The sequence below is a fragment of the Oncorhynchus tshawytscha genome, linkage group LG13 (assembly GCF_018296145.1).
Source record: "Oncorhynchus tshawytscha isolate Ot180627B linkage group LG13, Otsh_v2.0, whole genome shotgun sequence".
Classification (NCBI taxonomy): Eukaryota; Metazoa; Chordata; class Actinopteri; order Salmoniformes; family Salmonidae; genus Oncorhynchus; species Oncorhynchus tshawytscha.
In genome coordinates, this window is record NC_056441.1 from 24561142 (window position 1) to 24583526 (window position 22385).

Below are 22385 nucleotides of genomic sequence, written 5' to 3' on the forward strand. Positions count from 1 at the left end.
TATTCATGGAAAACCTTTTTCGATTTGCTAGTCGGAAAGTGGTAACTTCACTTGAACAGGGTTTCATATTTGGTTTGCATTAAACGCCCAACTAAAAGTGGATTCCCTGACAGGTTACGGTAAAAGCACTTTGTGACACCGACTGATGTAGAAACGGCTTTATAAAATAATCTGAATGATTGATTGATTGACTTATTCTCTGCTTGAAGCCATGCAACAAAATCAGCACTCGAGAGAGGACGGCATGCCTCATCCGTCAACCTGGAGAGGGGAAGCTGTGCCCCAACACCACGGAGACCGAGCCCTGCAGCCTCAACAGCAACTGCTATCACTACTCCTATAACATCACCGGTAAGGCAAATGTCAGCCTGGATGACTTTATGCAATGGTTGGTACCAGAGACGTATATCAATATGGAAATATGGCTCTGGATGGTAAATACATTATTGAATTTCATCTTACCTCGAGTATATTTAGACCGCATGACATTTGAGATTGAACTAAGTGCAATGGAGAGGAAAAGAGGTTGGGAGAAAGGCCGTCTCGGTTTTATCCTGTTTTCTTTTTCCTTCATGCAGATTGGAGCACATGTCAGCTGAGTGAGAGAGCTGTGTGTGGTAGTGGCATAAAGACACGCATGCTGGACTGTGTACGAAGTGACGGCAAGTCTGTCGACCTCAAGTTCTGTGAAGAGGTGTGTGTTCTTCTCTTTCCATTTCAAAGCTCATTAGTCGTTAATAAGAGCAAATCTTCTGTCTTCAGAATCCAGACAGGTTGCGGTTTGTGTACGTTTGTGTGTTGCCTAGGGGACTTGGGAAGAGGGCGGAAGAAGAATCTCTCGTTGGCCACAAATAGCCCAATAAAGTACTTTTCTTTTTGTTTCTCTTTCAGCTGGGTCTGGATAGGAAGTGGCAGATGAACGCTTCCTGTGTGGTGGAGTGTCCCGTCAACTGCCAGCTATCTGATTGGTCACCTTGGTCCGAGTGCACACAAACCTGTGGACTAGCAGGTACGTCACCATCTTTTTGACCCACTCTCACCTGACTTTGTGTTCAGAAAGAAGATTCCATCTTGGAATGCTGGGAATGCATTCAAGGCTAAGTGAACCCAATTCTGAAGGGCAAGCCACAACAACAGAGAACTGATTAAGTGGTACATTCCCCTATCATTGTCACCTATCTATTTTTCTGCATATCCATTAATTACAGCCCCTGCATGTGCTGTATACAGCTAGACAGTGAATTTGTATGCGTAGTGTATAGTCTGTGAATAGAAGTCATTTGACTATGTATCCATTCATTCAAGTACGTTATAGTCCACATTACATCAAATCTATATTGTAATATAGGATGTGGATTTACAGGCACGTTGGGAAGTCTGTGAATCATGGCTCATTGCTCATAGCGCTGCAGGTTCACAGTGCTGCTGATCAGCTCCCAGCACCACACACAGCTCAGAAACAACCAGAACCTCTCCTCTCCAGGGTAATGGTTGAAATGGGAAACGTTTTATGATGTGAGAGGGAAACGATTGTGAGCCTTAAACCAACGGAGAGAGGGATGAGGGGGAGAGGGATGGGGGAGAGAAGGAGGGGGAGGAATGATGATGTCCTCATGTGTAATTCTATAGGATCAGAGGATTGATTGGCAGTCCATTAAGCCTGTGTGCTCTGGGCCTGAGGGACTACTCCAGGATTCAGGAGTCCTTCAGAGCACTGGCCAGTGTCGTAGTTGGGCGGAAAGCAAATACAGGTCGAGATGTGAAACCAATACAGGCTCTAGCTACTGTGGTAGCCCTTAATCTGTCCTCAGGCAAAGTGAGGAATTTTCACAGGAAAGAGGGATAGAGTAGCAGCAGGTGAACCACAGGAAGAGGAGAGGAAGAGAACATGTTCTCACACTCACTCCTTTTCATCCTGGAGTAAATTTTTTTACCTCCATGTCGGATGGCAGGACACGGTTACGTTGAGTAGCTAATATCTGTTTCTGAGCCAGGAATTGCAGGTTATGTTTTTTTTCTAAAGGAAATGGAGACACCTGGAAGCACCAATGTGTCGTATCAATAACTGCGATGTAAAAACACACACAAATGCACGCTCAGGCACTCGTGCACGCATGTGTGTGTTTTCATATCGCACTGATTTGTAAATATTAAAATACACTAACTCATGCATTCAAATAGTATTATTAAGGGAAATTATTTGAGAATACTTTCAAATACTTCCAATAGAAGTAGTTGATTCCAGCCACATTATTTGAAAATACTCAAATACACAGAAAATAACTATTTCATAACAAATACTCAATTACACATACTTGAACCCGGGTCTGATGCACACACACACACACACACACACACACACACATACACACACACTAGTTTCCCGGGGCATATCAGACCTGTGTGCATAGATAATCACAGCCACGTGTGTTCCTCGGCCAAACACTGATAGCGACATCTGGCACTAGCTTTTCCCCCTTACCCAGCGGCCCACCCAGTCACACACTGCTCCTCACTCCCAAACTCACCGCTGTCAGTAGACCACCCGTCGAGGGAGTAGAGAGACAGCCCCAGAGAGCACAGAATCAAAACCCCATTGGAGAATAATACTTACCATGGGTGCATGCAATAGCAAACCGCCGTTTGAGTTCAACCACCGCTGAAACAAAGCACACATGAGAAAATCTCAAGAAAACCCTAACTGCTGATTAAAAAGAACTGGGAGTTTATTTCTCTCACGGTTTCACGGGCATAAAAATCTCTGAAGGAAGGAGAGACCCTCTATGGGGGCAGCACAATTCTCTCTACAGGGAAAGCATCGTGGCATGCATCACGGTGGGTTCACCAGAAGATGAATTGGCAGATGTGTGAGAATTGAGAGTAGCTACAGGCTAAGCCAGGCCCGGGGGACTCTGTTGTAATTGTGTTCAACATTAAGGAGCAGAATAGGCCTCCCAGGCCCTGTGCGTGTGCAGTCAGCTGTAGAGAAAATAACACTGACACATGGAGATAATATAAATTACATCTACGGCAAATTTATGACAATTGTTACAGGAGTATGTAGGAGTATAGTAGAGGACTGGTCACTCCTCTGAGCCTGGTTCCTCTCAAGTGGAGCAATAGTAGAGGACTAGTCACTCCTCTGAGTCTGGTTCCTCTCTAGTGGAGCTATAGTAGAGGTCTGGCCACTCCTCTGAGCCTGGTTCCTCTCTAGTGGAGCTATAGTAGAGGACTGGTCACTCCTCTGAGCATGGTTCATCTCTAGTGGAGCAATAGTAGAGGACTGGTCATTCCTCTGAGACTGGTTCCTCTCTAGTGGAGCTATAGTAGATGACTGGTCACTCCTCTGAGTCTGGTTCCTCTCTAGTGGAGCTATAGTAGATGACTGGTCACTCCTCTGAGCCTGGTTCCTCTCTAGTGGAGCTATAGTAGAGGACTGGTCACTCCTCTGAGCATGGTTCATCTCTAGTGGAGCAATAGTAGAGGACTGGTCACTCCTCTGAGCCTGGTTCTCTCTAGTGGAGCTATAGTAGAGGACTGGTCATTCCTCTGAGACTGGTTCCTCTCTAGTGGAGCAATAGTAGAGGACTGGTCACTTCTCTGAGCCTGGTTCTCTCTAGTGGAGTTATAGCAGAGGACTGGCCACTCCTCTGAGCCTGGTTCCTCTCTAGCCTTCTTACAAGGTACCTATCTTCTAGGGAATTTTCCTAGCCACTGTGCTTCTTCTTCTGCATTGATTGTTCTTTTGTGTTTTCGGCTGGGTATTTATAAAGCACTTTGTTACAAATGCTGTTGTAAAAAGGGCTTTATAAAATTTCAATATGATTAATTCAGTTGAGTTAGGAGGGGAGTAATTGTGCCTGTGAAGGAAATACACAGGACAATTAACCTTTAGGAGTTAAATACCTGGTTAGACTGAATTGGCTTATAGGCAAGCACTGTGGATGGATGGTCCTAGGCTCGTGTTTTGGATGGATGGAGTTGGCCTTTAGGGTTGTTAGATCAGATGACAGAGACTATAATGTCTGATAGGATGTTGCAGCAAGTTACTGTAGCAGTAAGGGGAGTGTGATCCAAACTGGGTGGAGACACTACTCTACTATGGCTCTACTATAACCCTAGCCCTATGAACAATGGAATCTGAATTGATATTGTAATATCTGACAGTGAGCTTTTTTGTTATTCCATTGTCATAGTGCTCATAGTTTACAGGATCTAGTTTATTTTCTGTGGTGGCTTTTCAAGTGGTATGCATTACTGAACATGAATGTATTATATCATTTTGGGATAGTTTCCCATTAGACACCAGCTAATTGACAGAATTGTGTCACGTCTATCCCCCGGGTACCTCACTTAACATGCATTTTGGGTAGAAGGAGCATTCCTTCCTTTCCCCCTCACCCCTTCTCCTGACACCCCCCTGATATTACACAGTCTCTCCGATTTCATTTTTTTTTTAAATTCCACTTTAAATAGGGGGGAGTAGAGAGAGAGAGAGAGATGAAGTTACCTGAAATAGTGGTGTAACGTGATAGTGATCTTTTACAGTGAAGCCCCTGAAAGAGCCCCAGATCATTGTGATGGAACTGGATATGAATCATATACATGAGTATATCTGGGGGTGTCTATGATGCTGTTATCATAAGACCCTTTTCTCTACTTAAATAGCTTAAAAGGCACTCCCAGTCCTTAACAAGGCTCTATTCAATCAAGACGGGTTGGGGACCACATATCTGAAATCTGGGTTTTTTTATGTCGAGAAAATATATATTTTCCCAGCACAACAACAATGCATGTTCATTGAAATGCAGTGGACTCTCTTTTTGTTTCCGCCACTATACATAATTTTGTTGACTATCTAGAAAATCACCTAACCTAATTTGATTTTGCACAGGGCCTTGGATTCTCAATCATCCACTTGAGAGACAGAGGTGTGAAATAACACCTTTCTCTACAGGGAAGCTGTGGCGCAGGAGAACGATGCTCCAGGTGCCCCAGGGTGATGGGCGAACCTGCCCCCGTCAGAGGGAACAGTGGAAGCCTTGCCCTGTCAGACCCTGCTACCAATGGAGATACAGCCCCTGGTCAGAGTGCAAGTCTGAGGTGAGACAGTGTTCTACCTCTCACTTCTTTCTCTCTTTCTCTCTATCTCTCTCTCTCTCTCTCTCTCTCTCTCTCTTTCTCTCTCTCTCTCTTTCTTTCTCTTGCTCTCTCTCTTCCCCGCTTTCTCACACACTATGTTTTGTCTGTGCCTCTGTCTCTGTATGGGTTTCTGTTTCTCTCTCTGCCTCCCTTTCCATCTTTCTCTCACACACTATGTTTTGTCTCTGTGCCTCTTTCTCTGTCTGCAACTCTTTCTCTGTCTGCACCTCTTTCTCTGTCTGCACCTCTTCCTCTGTCTGCACCTCTTTCTCTGTCTGCACCTCTTTCTCTGTCTAAGCCTCTTTCTCTGTCTAAGCCTCTTTCTCTGTCTAAGCCTCTTTCTCTGTCTAAGCCTCTTTCTCTGTCTAAGCCTTTCTCTGTCTAAGCCTTTCTCTGTCTGTACCCCTTTCTCTGTCTGTACCTCTTTCTCTGTCTAAGCATTTCTCTGTCTAAGCCTCTTTCTCTGTCTGTACCTCTTTCTCTGTCTAAGCCTTTCTCTGTCTAAGCCTCTTTCTCTGTCTAAGCCTCTTTCTCTGTCTAAGCCTCTTTCTCTGTCTAAGCCTCTTTCTCTGTCTAAGCCTCTTTCTGTCTGTACCTCTTTCTCTGTCTGTACCTCTTTCTCTGTCTGTACCTCTTTCTCTGTCTGTACCTCTTTCTCTGTCTAAGCCTCTTTCTCTGTCTGTACCTCTTTCTCTGTCTAAGCCTCTTTCTCTGTCTGTAACTCTTTCTCTGTCTAAGCCTCTTTCTCTGTCTGTAACTCTTTCTCTGTCTAAGCCTCTTTCTCTGTCTGTAACTCTTTCTCTGTCTAAGCCTCTTTCTCTTTCTTTCCCTCTTATTTGCCAGAAGCATCTATATTTTTGACAGACGGCACTGTATTCTGTATTGCAGAGTGAGGGAACGTTGACACTCCTTTGTTCTGGGCTGTTTTCTCCTGCTGCTGGGGTTTCTGACAGCAGACAGTAGCTCATTAGCAGCCTACAGCACAATCCTAGAGAAGCTATTTCTGACAAATCAAAGATCAATGCCATGGCCTTGACAGACACTGACACTCTGAACTGTAACAGTTGGATGTTGTCTACACAGCAGACCAGCTCTGTGTGAATGTATAGATGTAAGGGACGTGGTTCGGTGAACCTAGCTCACCTGGTAGGTAACCTTGCGTGAGACCTGAAGACCTGTGTTAGCTTCCCAAGCTAATGCCTAGGCTATAGCTCAGAGGGCTAACACATTCTTGTGGCACAAACCCGAGTCATTGAACTAAATGGTAATCTGTGACACAAAATGAAATATCTATGGAGGTCTATTTGAACCTGTGTTATTATCTCTGTTTATTGTCTAGGGTGCGAGGTGCGGAGAAGGGCTGCGGTTCCGTAACGTGTCTTGCTTTGTGTCGGACGGGTCTGGCCAGGAAGAGGGCAGCCTGGTGGATGATGAGATGTGTGGAAACCTGGAGCCCTCGGTAGACGGAGACAAACGGGTCACCCTGGAAGAACCCTGCACCTCACCCTGTCCAGGTAACTAACTTGGCCTGCAATGACTGATGAAACAGAGTCCTGGACAGTGGACCCCATCCCTAGATAAGAGGCAGCCAAGATCTGACCTGGAAAAACACCTGACCCTATGGTCAGTAAAGATTCACCTTTGAGCATCCTTCTAATCTACGATGTAGATAGTTCCATGTGTAACATTAATGGTGTTCCGTAGATTTTTCTAGCTTCATCTGGTCGAGAAAGCCCCTTGTCCTTCAACGTTATTTACTAACTATGCAGAAACATTTTGCTGTTCCTTTTAGGCTGACCTGAGTTCACTACTGCCATTAAGTCACATTTATCAGCAGACATGCTAAGATACATGTATATGGTCCTAGCTGTGATATATTCTAGCCCAGCTCTCTCATAGCATGAATCTGTTAGGAGCAGTGTCCGTTGTCACTGACTGTAGGCAATGAGGATTGGATGTTCAGATGCTCAGAGGCTGGTGCTAGTGAGCCCACCAACGCCTGAATCCAACAAGCTAGTAAAGTGAGTATTCTCAAGTCTGATTTTATGATTACATGATTTCTTCATCTCCAATGACATGAAAGTGGAGAGTTTCTCTGAATATAAACCTTTCGACGTCATACATTTCAGAGGGAAAGGGAAAAAAGGGATCTGAAAACGACTAGTGTGAATTCTTACACTTCCATATTTCCTTGTTTGCCAAAAGCCTATCAATGACATGTCCAATGTCCCATTTTGACAGCTTCAGTGTAGCAGAAGTAGAGCGTTAGGACACCAGCTCATGCAGCAGAAAATTGTGTGTGTGTGTGTGTGTCCAGAGTGATGCTTTTGGTAGTTGTGGACATGTGTAGTCATCTTTGTAGCCTACTTCCCTACTATTCTACCAGTCATTGCCCTCATTCACATCACACAAACCCTATGCCTGTGGCCTACTAAATTTTCATATCTACATAGCCAGCCCTAACCTCCAGTGGTTTAGCTCAGGCAGATATCAGACAGGTACTTCATCCAGGTGTCCCCTCCCTCTCCACATGAAACCCCACCAGAAATCACCTCTCTCCCCCTCCTCTGCCTCATCACACCCAAGCCTCCCCCTGCCTGATTGTATCTCAGTCCATGGCCCCACCATGCCTGACACCTGACACAGACAGCAGACAGGTGAGCATCGTAAGGAGGATTAGGCCTCCTTGGACCTGACGGCTTTATGACTAATTAGTATTTAGACGTGTGCTCACTTCCTCTCTGTCAGTACAACAGGATGAATGAATGAATTGCTCTGACCTATTCTTAATGGGAAACGGCCTGTTTTCTGAGAACACCCTGATTCAAGGTAGAATAGGGGATGATGAAAAATGTGATCTGGCTCTGTTGGGGAAGTATTTCACAACGTTGATCTTCTAAACTTTATCAGGGGTAGGGTTTATTAAACCTCTTTATCAAAAAGAGAATTCTCTGAGGAAATCTGAAACGTCTGCCTGGTGACAATCAGTGTGGAAAAAGGATGACATCCAAACCTGTGACGGCTCTACTCGGAAGGAGTGGACCAAAGCGCAGCGTGAAAATTATTCATGATTTTTTTTATCAGCAAAAAACACTCTAACAAAGTAACAAAACAAAAGCGAACAGTTCTGTCAGGTAACAGAGACTAAACAGAAAACAACTACCCACAAACACAGGTGGGAAAAAGGCTACCTAAGTATGATTCCCAATCAGAGACAACGATAGACAGCTGCCTCTGATTGGGAACCATACTTGGCCAAAACAAAGAAATAGACAACATAGAATACCCACCCCAAATCACACCCTAACCTAACCAAATAGAGAAATAAAACGTCTCTCTAAGATCAGGGCGTGACAAAACCAAATTCAAGTTTCCCATTATAATTGTGTAGTGCCAGGGCCAGGAATTTTGTGATATGACCAGGATAGACCCATATTTTTGGTTAGGTTACATGCTTAACAGTAACGTCTCATATAGTACTGTAAGTTTTCAACTGTGTTCAGCTAAATGTGTTGTAAGTTATGTACTGTGTGTTTATGTACAGGTGACTGCTACCTGACTGACTGGACAGTGTGGAGCCCGTGTCAGCTGAGCTGTGTCAGTGGAGATGACCTGGGTTTCGGCTCAGTGCAGGTCAGATCCAGAGCCGTGTTGGCCCAGGAGCCAGAGAACCTACTGCAGTGTCCAGAACAGGAGTGGGAAGCCCGGCCCTGCACTGGTCAGTCTATACACATACACACACACACACACACACACACGCACACGCACACACACACGCACGCATGCACAAATGTGCATTTGTCCCTTCATGCTATGTAATATGAAGTATGTCTGTACTGACCCATATCTCTTCTCCCACTACAGAGGGCCAGTGTTATGAGTACAAGTGGATGACAGGAGCGTGGAGAAGCTCCTCTCGACTGGTCTGGTGTCAGAGATCTGATGGATTAAATGTCACAGGTACAGTATGCGTGTGCGTGTGTTTGGTTTTACTATCCTTGTGGGGACCAGAAATGTCCTCACATGGATAGTAAAACAAGGAAAATTCAGACAAGTGGGAACATTTAGCCAGCCCCCGCAAGGAAAAAAGTATATTTTAGGCTTAGAGGTTAGGTTTAGGGTTGGGGTTAGAGTTAGAATTAGGGTCAGGGAGGGCCTCCCGAGAGGCGCAGAGGTCTGAGGTCACTATAGATCTGGGTTTGATTCCGTGTGCTGCAGCCAGCTGCGACCCAGAGGCCAATAAGGCAGAGCACATATTGACCAAGCGTCATCCGGGTTAAGGGAGGGCTTGGCCGGCTGGGATGTCCTTGTCCCATTGCGCTAGCAACTCCTGTGGTGGGCCGGGCGCATGTACCCTGACACGGTCGCCAGTTAGGGTTAGTATTTAAGGGTTCGCATTAGGGGTTTGGAGTTAAGGAAGACAGGACTTTGAATCAATCGATTGTTTGTAACCCACAAGGATAGTAAAACAAACGTGTGAGTGTGTGTGTGTGTGTGTGTGTGTGTGTGTGTGTGTGTGTGTGTGTGTGTGTGTGTGTGTGTGTGTGTGTGTGTGTGTGTGTGTGTGTGTGTGTGTGTGTGTGTGTGTGTGTGTGTGTGTGTGTGTGTGTGTGTGTGAGTGAGTGAGTGTGTGTGTGCTGCTCACATCCCATCCCCTGTCAGAATGCATCCACCAACACCTCTTTCTTTTAAACATGTCTCTTTATACATGTGCCTACTGCATATGCTGCTGAATACAAGTCCCTACAACCTTCTAGAATAAGGATGCGTATTGAGTGGTAGCCTACTGTAGAAGAAGATTTCAGTCACTGCCTCTCCATTGAGTGGCTACATAATCACAACTGTAACTCTATGTATGTGTGGGATGTAGATGATGAGATCCAATGAGTAGTACAAGGCAGTTCTGCTGCTGTCGGCCACCTAGCCCAGCTCTCTCCAGGTGCCTCAGTGGATGATGATAATGAGGTGAATAGGGATGTTTAAAACCCTGTCTCTGCCTGTCGGAGCGAGTGGCGTTTGTTCATTCGAGGAAGAGAGAGGTTGCTTTCCAAGCACTTCCTGACTGCCTGTCACTGTGGAGCCTAGGCCGCTTGTGTGTGTGCATGTGCTCCTGTGTGTGTGCGCGCATGCCTTCGAGCGCGTGTGTGATTGTGTGTGCAGGAGGATTTAATCCTTGACGATGACACGTTTTTGTCCTGCTGGCCGTCACACGTCAGCTTTAGGTCTGTGACTGCTGCCTCTGCCTCGGTGGTGCTCAGAGCTCGGAGGTTCGAGGTGAAGAGTTACAGTGGAGATGTCACTTATCATAAAGGATGTGTGTCTTATTCAGCAGTGAATCACCTCAGGAATGAATAACCACTGACTAGCAACACTGACTTTGCCTGGTAACTTATTATCTTGTGGAAAAATGTACTTACTACGACTGTGATATGTGATTTTCTCACCTAGCTATCTTAAGATGAATGCACAAGTGTAAGTCACTCTGGTTAAGAGTGTCTGCTAAATGACTAAAATGGGAATAAGTGCATGAAACCTTTCTGTAAACTATACATATGATGTTAGGTGTGTAGGCATAGAGTATTACATATCAAATCCAACTTTATTTAACATGCATTTATCTACACAGCTCAATACACTTTACATTTGTTAGGTAGGTGAGCATGAATCATGATATAGCCTGAATTCCCACTCACCGTGTATTAATGATGCTATAGATCCTATGCCAAGACATTCCACAGACATACGCTCCAGATGGTTTGCATATTTTACGCATATTATATCAGACTGGTTGATTGGCATGTACCCTGTATTTCCTTGATGTAAACGCGTCCTTTCACACCTTGTGGTTTCCGCTTATGATTTGCATACGCTGTGTGTGTGTGTGTGTGTGTGTGTGTGTGTGTGTGTGTGTGTGTGTGTGTGTGTGTGTGTGTGTGTGTGTGTGTGTCCATGTGCATCACCATCATTAATATTCAAGACGTCTTCTGGTAGATTAGCAGTTTTCTGCCGGCAGTATGGCTTTTCTGAATAACTTGAGGCATCCCGTCCAGGATTACTCTCTGAGTGTCGCTAAACGTATATCTGGTGTGAAGTGGGTGATGTTGAAGTGAAGGAATTTAAGCTAAGTGGTTGAAGTGTGCCGATGCTGACTGGTGCAGAGTACTGGGCCTTGCACCTCTCATTCTCTAAAACGTGGGTACATATTGTAGACTGCCTGGTTAGAAGTACTGTCAAATTTAAGGGAGCAGTGGAACCTTTTTCATTCTTTCAAGCACTGATGCACTGTGTAAGTCACTTTGGATGAAAGTGTCTGCTTAGTTGCAGATATTATATTACGTTATATATATAATGATTAAGCTCCATACTTTACCCCTCCCCCTGGCTGCTGTGGTAACCTCTGTTTCTTTCAGCCTGGTTACCGTGGTGTTGTTTAACTCCTAATGACAAACCTAGTCCTTACTGCCACCTACAACGTTGTCATAGAAACCACACTTATCAGAGGACGGGCTGCAGTACTGACTTAGCTGTGAGTCGGTTCTAGTTTCCTCACCACCACTACCGTATTCCTACTCTGTATACCATTGGTCTAGTTGGTCTAGTCCCCACCCCCCCCCCACTACCACTACGGTATCCCTCCTCTTGTCTCCGATACCCTTGTCTGGTGTATATTGATTTACCCCAGTATAGTTGAAATAAAAGCCTAGTGAGAAAACAGCAAGCCCCTTTCTTTTTGCCTCGAGGCAGTCCACTGCATTGATGAGGCGATGGGAGGGAATCTCCCTGAGGCAATCACTTAAAGAGATAGGGATGGGCCAGGCTGGCCTACCTTCCCTTCCCAGGAATGGCTACATCCCAAATGGCCCCCTATTTCCTAAATAGTGCACTACTTTTGACCAGAGACCATAGGGCTCTCGTCAAAAGTAGTGCACTATGTAGGAAATAGGGTGTCATTTGGGACACAAGAATGCTGTCCTTGATATCTGAAGGTGTATCCGTGTACATGTTGCAGTGAGTGCATCATCTCACCACAGTACACACAAATCATCTGAGACCCAGAGAGCTCCGTCTGCTTTCCTGTTTATCTAAGTGTGTCTGTACGCTTGCTCTCTGGTATGGTGCATACTGCGTGGTGTATGTCTGCTAAACCATGAATTCATGGGACTGTGTGTTTTTGTCTCGGTGTTTGAGGAGACATCTTGAGCAGCTAGCTATCTGTGAGGGGAAATTAATTGGAAAGCATTGGAGGACCCATTGTTGTTGCTTGCTTCCTGCTGTGGAATGAGACAGAGAGAGAGAGAGGGAGAGAGAGAGAGAGAGAGAGAGACACACAAAGAAAGAGATATAAAGAAAGGGAGAGAGAGTGCAAAATGGAGAAGAGGTATGTTGGCTCTCTGATCCATGTTGCCTGCAGCACAACAGACTGACAGAAGTGGAGTAACAAAGACAGAGCTGAAAGCTGCCCAACGTGGACCGCTCGTCCGCTGCCCTGCTGTGTGTGTGTATGGACGTGTTTAACTATAAGTCCCCACAAGAATAGTAAAACAAACATTTGACCAACTGGGGACAGTTAGTCTCCACAATGTCAAATGCTATTTCTAGGGGGTTTAGAATTAGTGTTAGGGTTAGAATTGGTTTAGGGTTAGTTTTAAGGTTAGGGTTAGGGAAAATAGATTATTGAATGGGACTGAATTGTGTGTCTCCATAGGCTGGTTGCACAAGACGGTGTGTGTGTCTGCTTGTGTACATCTTGTGTATACATGTATGTGCTTGTCTACTTGCATTAGTAAGATAATTAAATGTACAGCATCTTTATGTCATAAAGGGAAACCTATTGCAACCTCACTTTCATCCCCTCGCTACCCCAAACCCCTCCCCACTGACACTTACCCTCTGACCTCTACCATACAGGTGGCTGCCCTATGACGGCCCAACCCGTGGCAGACCGATCATGTGACCCAGCCTGCAACAAACCACGCTCCTTCTGCACAGAGGTGATGGGGGTGGGGGGGGGAGAGCAAGAGAGAGAGCGAGAGAGAGAGAGAAAGAGAGAGAGAGAGAGAAAACAGCTGAACAGTCTCTGATGGTGTCATGCTGCTGTTATGTGCAGATGAATTGTTAGTCTCTGATGGTGTCATGCTGATGTTATGTGCAGATGAATTGTTAGTCTCTGATGGTGTCATGCTGCTATTATGTGCAGATGAATTGTTAGTCTCTGATGGTGTCATGCTGCTGTTATGTGCAGATGAATTGTTAGTCTCTGATGGTGTCATGCTGCTGTTATGTGCAGATGAATTGTTAGTCTCTGATGGTGTCATGCTGCTGTTATGTGCAGATGAATTCCCCTGTATTTACTGCATCTGCTGTAGCAGGAGAATAATACATACATGAAAAAACAAGGCATGATCAACAAGACTATTTTCTTTTGCAGTTATACTTATTTTCTCAATTAAACTCCATCTCACATTATCAAGCATCTCACAGGAAATCCCAGAACCAGTACAAACAACATTAAATATATATATATATATATATATATTTTTTTTTTAAAATACTTTTTAAATTAAATGCAATAGAGTAAGGTATTCTTCAACCCAGTGGTATTCAAAGGGTGTATTTGATTCTCAGTCATATGTAAGAGAGAAACATCCCATAATATTCAGCCTGGTCTTTGAAGTGGAGTTTGTCCCTCCTTGGGCTGAGCGCTCCCAGCATTTGTGTTCACTACAAACGGAGGCAATTTCCTGGACACACCGGTGGACCGGTGTTTGTGGAGGTGTGTGTGTGCGTGTGTGCGTGTGTGCGTGCGTGCGTCTATGGGGGATCGGCACCATGTATACACACACCCATGTCAGAACACATCAGAACCAGTCACTATTACTAAGACCCTGAACCAGGACTCAGGCCTCTAGTCGGTGCTGAGGGGGCTGTGAGAGAGCTACAGCAACATGTCTAGCTGGATATGGCTCAAATGTCTCTTTCATGTTTGTGTTGTTAGTCATCTCCCAGGGCCTGGCTGTGTTTCTGTGTCTTTGACTGTGTGTAAATGTGTCTCTTGTGCCAGTGTTATTTCGTGCTTGTAGGCGTGGTCGTGAGTGAATCTAACTTGTTCTGTCCATCATTCCCTAATTTCATGTCTGTCTGTGTGTTCATGAATGTGTGTGTGTGTGTGTGTGTGTGTGTGTGTGTGTGTGTGTGTGTTCAGCCATACAGCCACTGTTTGCATTGTTGGTATTTAATCTCGGGGTGATGAGAGAAAAAAGGAAAGAGGGGGATGAAAGATAATGAAAAACCCCTGGGCTGGCAGAGGAGTGATCTGAGAGAGCTCGAGTGATGAGCGAACAGAGTGGAAAGAGAGAAAGAATAGGGGAAGCCTTTGGGCTGGCGGGCTGTATACCCCAACCCCAACAGACACCACCCTATAAATCTCAGAGCATGAATTTCTGATTCACCCCCCCACCCCCACCCCCCTGCCTCTCTCTCAATGCAGCGCTAGCATCACAAAGGGGATTGAAACGTGTGATGGTTAAAGTTAATACTGCCAAGATATGAGCCTGAGCTAAAGCTGAGTGATGATTCATTCGATTACACCCGGGAATATTTGATAAGAAATAACCTCACTTTAATCCAACTTGGTGCTTAGCCAGGTCCGACTGCATTATTTGTTGTATTAAAAGAGACGAAACTGACAAAAATGCCTTGTGTCTATGATTTGATTTTATAATGTGTTTCTGTGTGTGACTGTATGTATGTGTGTGTGTATGTGAATTGTGTGATACTCATGAAGTGCACTAATTTCTAAACATCTCCAACACACCTGCAAAGCAACCCCCTTGATGTGCAACTGCATTTCACTAATACGTGTGTGTACCTCCCTCCCTCTCCCAGGCGGGTGTGTGTGGCTGTGAGGAGCGCTACACGGAGGTGATGACTTCAGACGGCCTGCTGGACCAGTGTACGGTGATCCCTGTGTTAGAGATCCCCACGGCAGGGGACAACAGGGCTGACGTGAAGACCATCAGGGCGGTCAGCCCCACACAGCCCTCCAACAGCCTGCCTGGCCGAGCTGGACGCACCTGGTTCCTACAGCCCTTCGGACCAGGTACATGGACCAGACAGATTTACTCTAGCAATTTACGGGACAGTAGGGAACCATCCAAGACATTTGTTCTTGGTTGTTATTATGTTGTATTTTGAATCTTGTTAGAATATCGGCCTATACTTTGTAGAAAGTAAATGTGAATATATTCAGGAATTATAACAGAATTTGCTACAGAAAGCCAACCATTCTGCATTGTCATTCCCGGGAGCCACAGATTGTTTTGGCACAAATCCCCTAATGACGTCAAGAAAGGTTATGAACAGGTCTCACACCACCATTTACGCACACATTTAGGATTAGGCCCAGAATTTCTCATCCTCAAAATAGCCAGTATTTCAACTCATGTATGATGTGATGTGCTGGATCTTAATATTTACTGCAAAATTAAAGTACAATCCACCAATAATAATTTACACACAATAGATGACCTGGAAAATATTTGTTGTACTGCTGCCCCCTTCTGCACAGGATTGGATCTGCACCCAAGCCATTTACATTATAGTGTGAGCTGTCACTGGAGTTAGTCCCTTGTTAGTGTACTAAGTGTGTGTGATGTGTTCTCCACAGATGGTAAACTGAAGACATGGGTCTACGGTGTTGCAGCCGGAGCTTTTGTTCTCCTCATATTTATAGTCTCCATGACCTTCCTAGCCTGGTAGGTTAGCCTGTTTGATACTTCTTTAAGTATGTAATGCATCTGTATGGCACATGTATGTATGTATGTATGTATGTATGTATGTATGTATGTATGTATGTATGTATGTATGTATGTATGTATGTATGTATGTATGTATGTATGTATGTATGTATGTATGTATGTATGTATGTATGTATGTATGTATGTATGTATGTATGTATGTATGTATGTATGTATGTATGTATTTACAATGAACAAAAATATAAACGCAACATGCAACAATTTCAAAGATTTTACTGGGTTACAGTTCATTTAAGGAAGTCAGTCAATTGAAATACATTAATTAGGACCTAATCTAAGGATTTCTCATGACTTGGAAAACAGATATGCATCTGTTGGTCACAGATACATTAATAAAAAGGTAAGGGTGTGGATCAGAAAACCAGTCATTATCTGGTGTGACCACCATTTTCCTCATGCAGCGCGACACATCTCCTTCACATAGAGTTGATCAGGCTGTGGATTGTGGCCTGTGGAATGTTGTCCCACTCCTCTTGCTGGATGTTAGTGGGAACTGGAACATGCTGATGTACACGTCAATCCAGAGCATCTAAAACGTGTTCAATGGGTGACATGTCTGGTGAGTTTGCAGGCTATGGAAGAACTTGGACATTTTCAGCTTCCAGGAATTGTGTACAGATGCTTGCAACATGGGGCCGTGAATTACCACTCAAACATGAGGTGATAGCGGCAGATGACTGGCATGACAATAGGCCTCAGGATCTCGTCAAGGTATCGCTGTGCATTCAAATTGACATTGATAAAATGCAGTTGTGTTCGTTGTCTGTAGCTTATGCCTGCCCATACCACAACCCCACCGCCACCACGGAGCACTCTGTTCATAATGTTGACATCAGCAATCCGCTCGCCCCACACGACGCCATACACTCTGTAGGCCATCTGCTTCGTACAGTTGAAACTGGGGTTCATCCATGAAGAGCACACTTCTCCAGCGTGCCAGTTGCCATCGAAGGTGGGTATTTACCCACTGAAGTCGGTTACGACGCTGAACAACAGTCAGGTCAAGACCCTGGTGAGGACGACGAGCATGCAGATGAGCTTCCTTGAGAAGTTTTTTGACAGTTTGTGCAGACATTCTTTGGTTGTGCAAACCCACAGTTTCATCAGCTGTCTGGGTGGCTGGTCTCAGCCGATCCCACAGTTTCATCAGCTGTCTGGGTGGCTGGTCTCAGCCGATCCCACAGTTTCATCATCTGTCTGGGTGGCTGGTCTCAGACGATCCCACAGTTTCATCATCTGTCCGGGTGGCTGGTCTCACCCGATCCCACAGTTTCAACAGCTGTCTGGTTGGCTGGTCTCAGACGATCCCACAGGTAAAGAAGCCAGATGTGGAGGTCCTGGGCTGGTGTGGTTACACGTGGTCTGACGTTGTGAGGCCGGTTGGAAGTACTGCCAAATGATCTAAAACAACACTGGAGTCGGCTTATGGTAGAAAAATGAACATTTAATCCTCTGTCAACAGTTCTGGTGGAAATACCTGCAACCAGCATGTCAATTGCACGCTCCCTCAAAAATGAAGGCATCTGGGCATTATGTTGTGTGACAAAACTACTAATTTTAGAGTTGCCTTTTATTGTCTCCAGCACAAGGTGGACCTTTGTATTGATTTTGCTGTGTAATCAGCTTCTTGATGTGCCACACCTGTCAGCTGAATGGATTATCTTGGCAAAGAAGAAATGCTCACTAACAGGGATGTAAACAAATGTGTGCACAACATTTTAGAGTAATATGCTTTTTGTTCATGTGGAACATTTCAAGGATCTTTTATTTTAGCTCATGAAACATGAGACCAACACTTTACATGTTGCGTTTATATTTTTTTCAGCATATTATGTAATGTAATGTATGTATGTATGTACTGTATGTACTGTATGTATGTATGTATGTATGTATGTATGTATGTATGTATGTATGTATGTACTGTATGTACTGTATGTACTGTATGTACTGTATGTACTGTATGTATGTATGTATGTATGTATGTCATCACCTGTATGTATATGTCTTCATGATCACATCAGTTTCATTTTTACCCATTCATTTTCATATCAAGTCATGACATTACCTGTACTCTCCATTTTGCTTTTCTTTCCACCCCCCCCCACCCCACCCCTCCGTGCACCATCAGTCGGTGGTACTCGAACCCTGACTCGAACCCTGACCAGTGTACTGATACGATGGTCTGGATGGAACAAAATAATCATACCATGGCTTATACGTGTCCTGACTGCCAGCATGAAGCACACGAACTAGAACAACTACATCAATATCATCAACAAAATCATCAACAACCACTACCACAAAATCAATATCAACTACCACAACAAAATCAACACTATCAGCAACAACCATATAATGAACAACATCAATATCAACTACAACTACAACAGCATCAACAAAAAGAACATGACAACATAACAAAATCACCAACAAAAACCACAATGCATTGAAACACTCATAACACTCACTTAGGGGTCCTGACCTACTGGCGGCCCTCGCTGCAGTATTCACACAAACTCCCATACCCCTTCGTCTTTCTCTCCTCCCCACATCTGCTGTCACATGTGCCTGTCCGACCAATCACATGGAGTTATTGATGGAGGTGAGCAGGAAGTCATCCCCCATGTTTGACCTCTGATCCTGGAGTTTGTTTAGTAGTCTAGAGCACCTCCATACTTAAACATACTTTTGTACGGCATCCATTTTAGGAAGTCATTGGTTTTTTGTTGAAGGACTTCCTTATTTTTGAGATTTCAGGGACACAACATTGACATCACAGTAAAATGATGATCAGCTTTCACTTTCAATAGCATACTGCCCTCTTGTGGCCAGATGGAAGAACCACTCATGACCACTATTCAATGATCTCTCAACCCTTGCCATTCAATCTCTTATTCATTCCACCCATTATTCCCTATCCATTCATGATGGACATAAGACACATTTCATAAGATATCTTATTTACATTTGACATATATGTATCATTGTCACCCGTCCCTGTGTTTTGTATGTAAAGTTGTGATGTGTGATATATTAGAGCCTGCCCAGACATGCTATAGTGTTGTCCTCATTATGTACCTATAGCTAACTGTTTACACTGTCTCTGTTTGCCATAACTTAGTTTGCATTAAGGTGAGTGGGAACTGTTCTGGGCTGAAGAAAAAGCTGCTTTCTGTACTGTGCTCGTCCGCTCGTCATCTTCCTTCAGAGTCCAATCTCTCTCACATGCCTCAATATAAAAACAAATAATAGCTGCTGTTGAAATTGTCCATGAAGTGTTGCATCATCCACTACGGCATCACTTCAATGCTAGGACAAGGGCCACTCAAATGTGCTTCTGAAATGTGGCTCACTAACTAGTGCTTTAACCAACAGATCTATCCTTTTTCCTTCAAGGACAATGGCAGTATAGGAACAGAATCATTAGCTATTTCAGTATTGCCTTTGCATGATGGAAGAACTGACCATCTACTAAAAGCATGGCCTTCAGCAGAGTGATGCACGTAACTCTGACACCCACCTGAAAGTTGTGGTGTTTTCAAAAGATAGCAGAGCAAGCTCTGTGTATCAGGTGGGGGTAACGTGATATGGATAAATCCTTTATTGTTATTATGGTATATAGCCCTACATATTAAGGCTATGGGTATCTACATTTCCTCTTCAATAATTGAAATATAAAACATGTAATAGCAATGTTTGTTTTTTATTTCCTAGTAAAAAGCCAAAGAAACCCCAGAGAAGACAGATGTATAACAACCGGCTCAAGCCCCTGACCCTGGCCTACGACGGAGACGCTGACATGTGAACCTCCTCCTAATCTACTTGGTGACAGAATCATTTTACACTGACGTTGTGGAGACTGTCATCGTGGGAACAGTCAGACAGGTTGTCAAGGAGACCCATCTTTGACCTTTCTCCTCAGGCTACCAGTGGGCGTGGCTTAAAACCTCTGGAGCTCTAGGAAGACTTGGGTTATGTCACGGATTTATCAACAACAACAACAAAACAAAAAAGAAATGGAGTCATGTTCGTTCATTAGTAGCCTAGAATTTTCCTTCCTCAATATTTTTTATTTCCTACATTTTTGTATACTTTGTTTCACAAGAGCCTTCACAAACTCTATCTTCTTCTTCTTAAGGAAGTCTGCCTTTGCTTATCTGCCATTTACTACTTTTTTCTGTCAAATAAAAACATCTTTCAAGACGAAGGTTGTTGGAGAGGGCCCTGAAGAAACAGAGTCCTGCCTTCTTGGCTACAGCTGCTCTGTTGGAAATTAGATGAGAAACACGCAATGCTTTTTCAAATTATTCCTGGAGAAAATTGCTGCCTCTCTATTTTTCTTCTGGACTGGATCATTTTCCCTAAAAAACAAAACAAAGTGAAAATGTCCTAATCTTACAGAAATACTGTCAACCTTTGTAGGAAATCTCTGCCTGCCTCTCCCTTTCTCTTCCGTTTCAGGCTCAATATTGCACTATATTAGTGCAGCATGATATGTTCTTATGTCTGGGAAGCTGCCTCCCTCAATACAAGATGACGTACAGTCTTGTGCTAGAAATGTAAAAAAAAAAAAAAGTAGACCTTTTTTGAAAAACAAATGTTGCTTCTTTTACCTCTTGTATGTGATATGATAATAGGGCGGACGATGCCATGTAAATATAACTGATTTACCTTTGTAGTATGTACAGCTGCATTTTACCGACACGGGTTCAAATGGTTTCTGTTTTCAACTGCGCTTGATTGCTCTTGCCTGGCACAATGGAACCATTGGAATTGTCCCAAAAGTGCAAACCCTACCCATCTGCCACTCCAGGCCAGGCTCAATTAAATGCAGAAAGTATTATAAAGAATACCAATACTATTTGAACCCAGGTCTGAACATGTCTCATTCTCTGCCTGCCTGACCTTATGTTTGTCTCCTGTTGATTTCTCTGACTTGCTTTGATGGCTTATTATGGTTAGTCGTTGTTTTTCCATTTCCTTTAGTAACTTTATTCAACATCTCAAAGACCAGAATTCCATCAAACGTGCACTGCAGGGAATCCCGATTCCACATGGCAGAAAAATCACATGGCTCTCGTACTGAGAAAAAAAAGCTAATTCAAAGAACTGTTTCAGGTTTGTTGAGAGAAATACAGCAACAATTCTAGTTGATGATGTTATTGAAAGGGTTTATTTTCACAGAAAAAAAACAATGTGATTTCTATCCCCTTTGCGAGTTTAATAGAATCTGGTCTTTGTTGTTAAGACAGAAGGGTGTGACTGGGTTCACAAATTCTTCTTTACCTTCTGATCCACCAGAAGAGAGTGGCTTCTCTTTACATCTTGGTCTCATATCTACTGCTGTGTAACATCCTCAATCCTAACTAGAACAGCCTACTTGTAACCAAACTGCTTAGGCGCATTGCTATATACATATCATACGATCTCTCAATACTGCTCCTATTCAGTGTGGCTGTTGCTTTGGTCGAGGCATGAGTGTGACTACAATGTCTACAATAATCACTCACACACATTTATGCTTCAGTCTTTCTCCCTGCCTTGGTGCTATTCTATAATGTGTTCTGTATTGCAAAAGCTAGCTAGAACGCAACCTAGGTAGCCACAATAACACTCCGAGTAATTCAAAGGAACAGATGCAGCAAGGCCTTAGATGTCGTTCAAAAGTGTTTCATGCTAATGCTGCAATGACATATCTGAAGAGTCAGAGTCCTCTGCCTGAAAACAGGTTATATGCATAATACTGGCTATGGCAAACTGGCAGTTGATAGTGCAGACTATTTATTTAATGTTGTAGATGGACAAACCTCATGTAAAGTAAATGAATCAGTCACAGCCATACTATTCTCCAGGGGATTGAATTGCGGTGGTAGATACAGACGGACATTTGTTTGTTGACAGGTGGTCAAAGGTATTTTTACTTTTTATCAATTAACTTTCTTAAATTATGATTTGTAAAAAATGGGTGCATTATGTTTTTATTTAATTATTTATGCATTATATATAAATATGTTCCTTTTTTACTGCGCAAAGTAAAGTAAAAAAAATGGTGTGTGTGTGTGTGTGTGCATCTGTGTGCACGTGTTTAACTATACATGTGGGGACCAGAAATTCCCACAAGAATAGTAAACAAACAAACATTTGACCAACAAGGGAAATGTTGTTAGTCCCAGTGAGGTCAAATGCTGTTTTTAGGGGGTTTAGGGTTAAGTTTAGAATTAGTGTTAGGGTTAGAATTACGTTAAGGGTTAGGAGCTATTGTTTGTTTTACAGTTAGGAGCTAGGGTTAAGGTTAGGTGTTTGGGTTAAAGTTAGGGTTAGGGTTAGGGTAAGAGTATGGGTTAGGGTTAGGGTTAGGGTTGGGTTTAAGGTTAGGGTAAGAGTATGGGTTAAAGTTAGGGTTAGGGTTGGGTTTAGGGTTAGGGT

At 43.8% G+C, this 22385-nt stretch overlaps 1 protein-coding gene across 1 annotated transcript in view; it reads left to right on the forward strand.

The window, feature by feature from the left end:
- Positions 1 to 22231, forward strand: part of LOC112264534 (thrombospondin type-1 domain-containing protein 7A-like) — a 163943-nt gene extending 141712 nt beyond the window's left edge. The window contains exons 18-28 of the mRNA XM_042295454.1: positions 210 to 351; positions 579 to 694; positions 892 to 1009; positions 4958 to 5103; positions 6482 to 6656; positions 8687 to 8860; positions 9007 to 9102; positions 13051 to 13133; positions 15028 to 15241; positions 15809 to 15896; positions 19674 to 22231. Of these exons, the coding sequence (XP_042151388.1) occupies positions 210 to 351; positions 579 to 694; positions 892 to 1009; positions 4958 to 5103; positions 6482 to 6656; positions 8687 to 8860; positions 9007 to 9102; positions 13051 to 13133; positions 15028 to 15241; positions 15809 to 15896; positions 19674 to 19764 (1443 nt within the window). The 3' untranslated portion in view covers positions 19765 to 22231. The remainder of the gene's footprint in view (positions 1 to 209; positions 352 to 578; positions 695 to 891; positions 1010 to 4957; positions 5104 to 6481; positions 6657 to 8686; positions 8861 to 9006; positions 9103 to 13050; positions 13134 to 15027; positions 15242 to 15808; positions 15897 to 19673) is intronic.
- Positions 22232 to 22385: the final 154 nt, after the last annotated feature.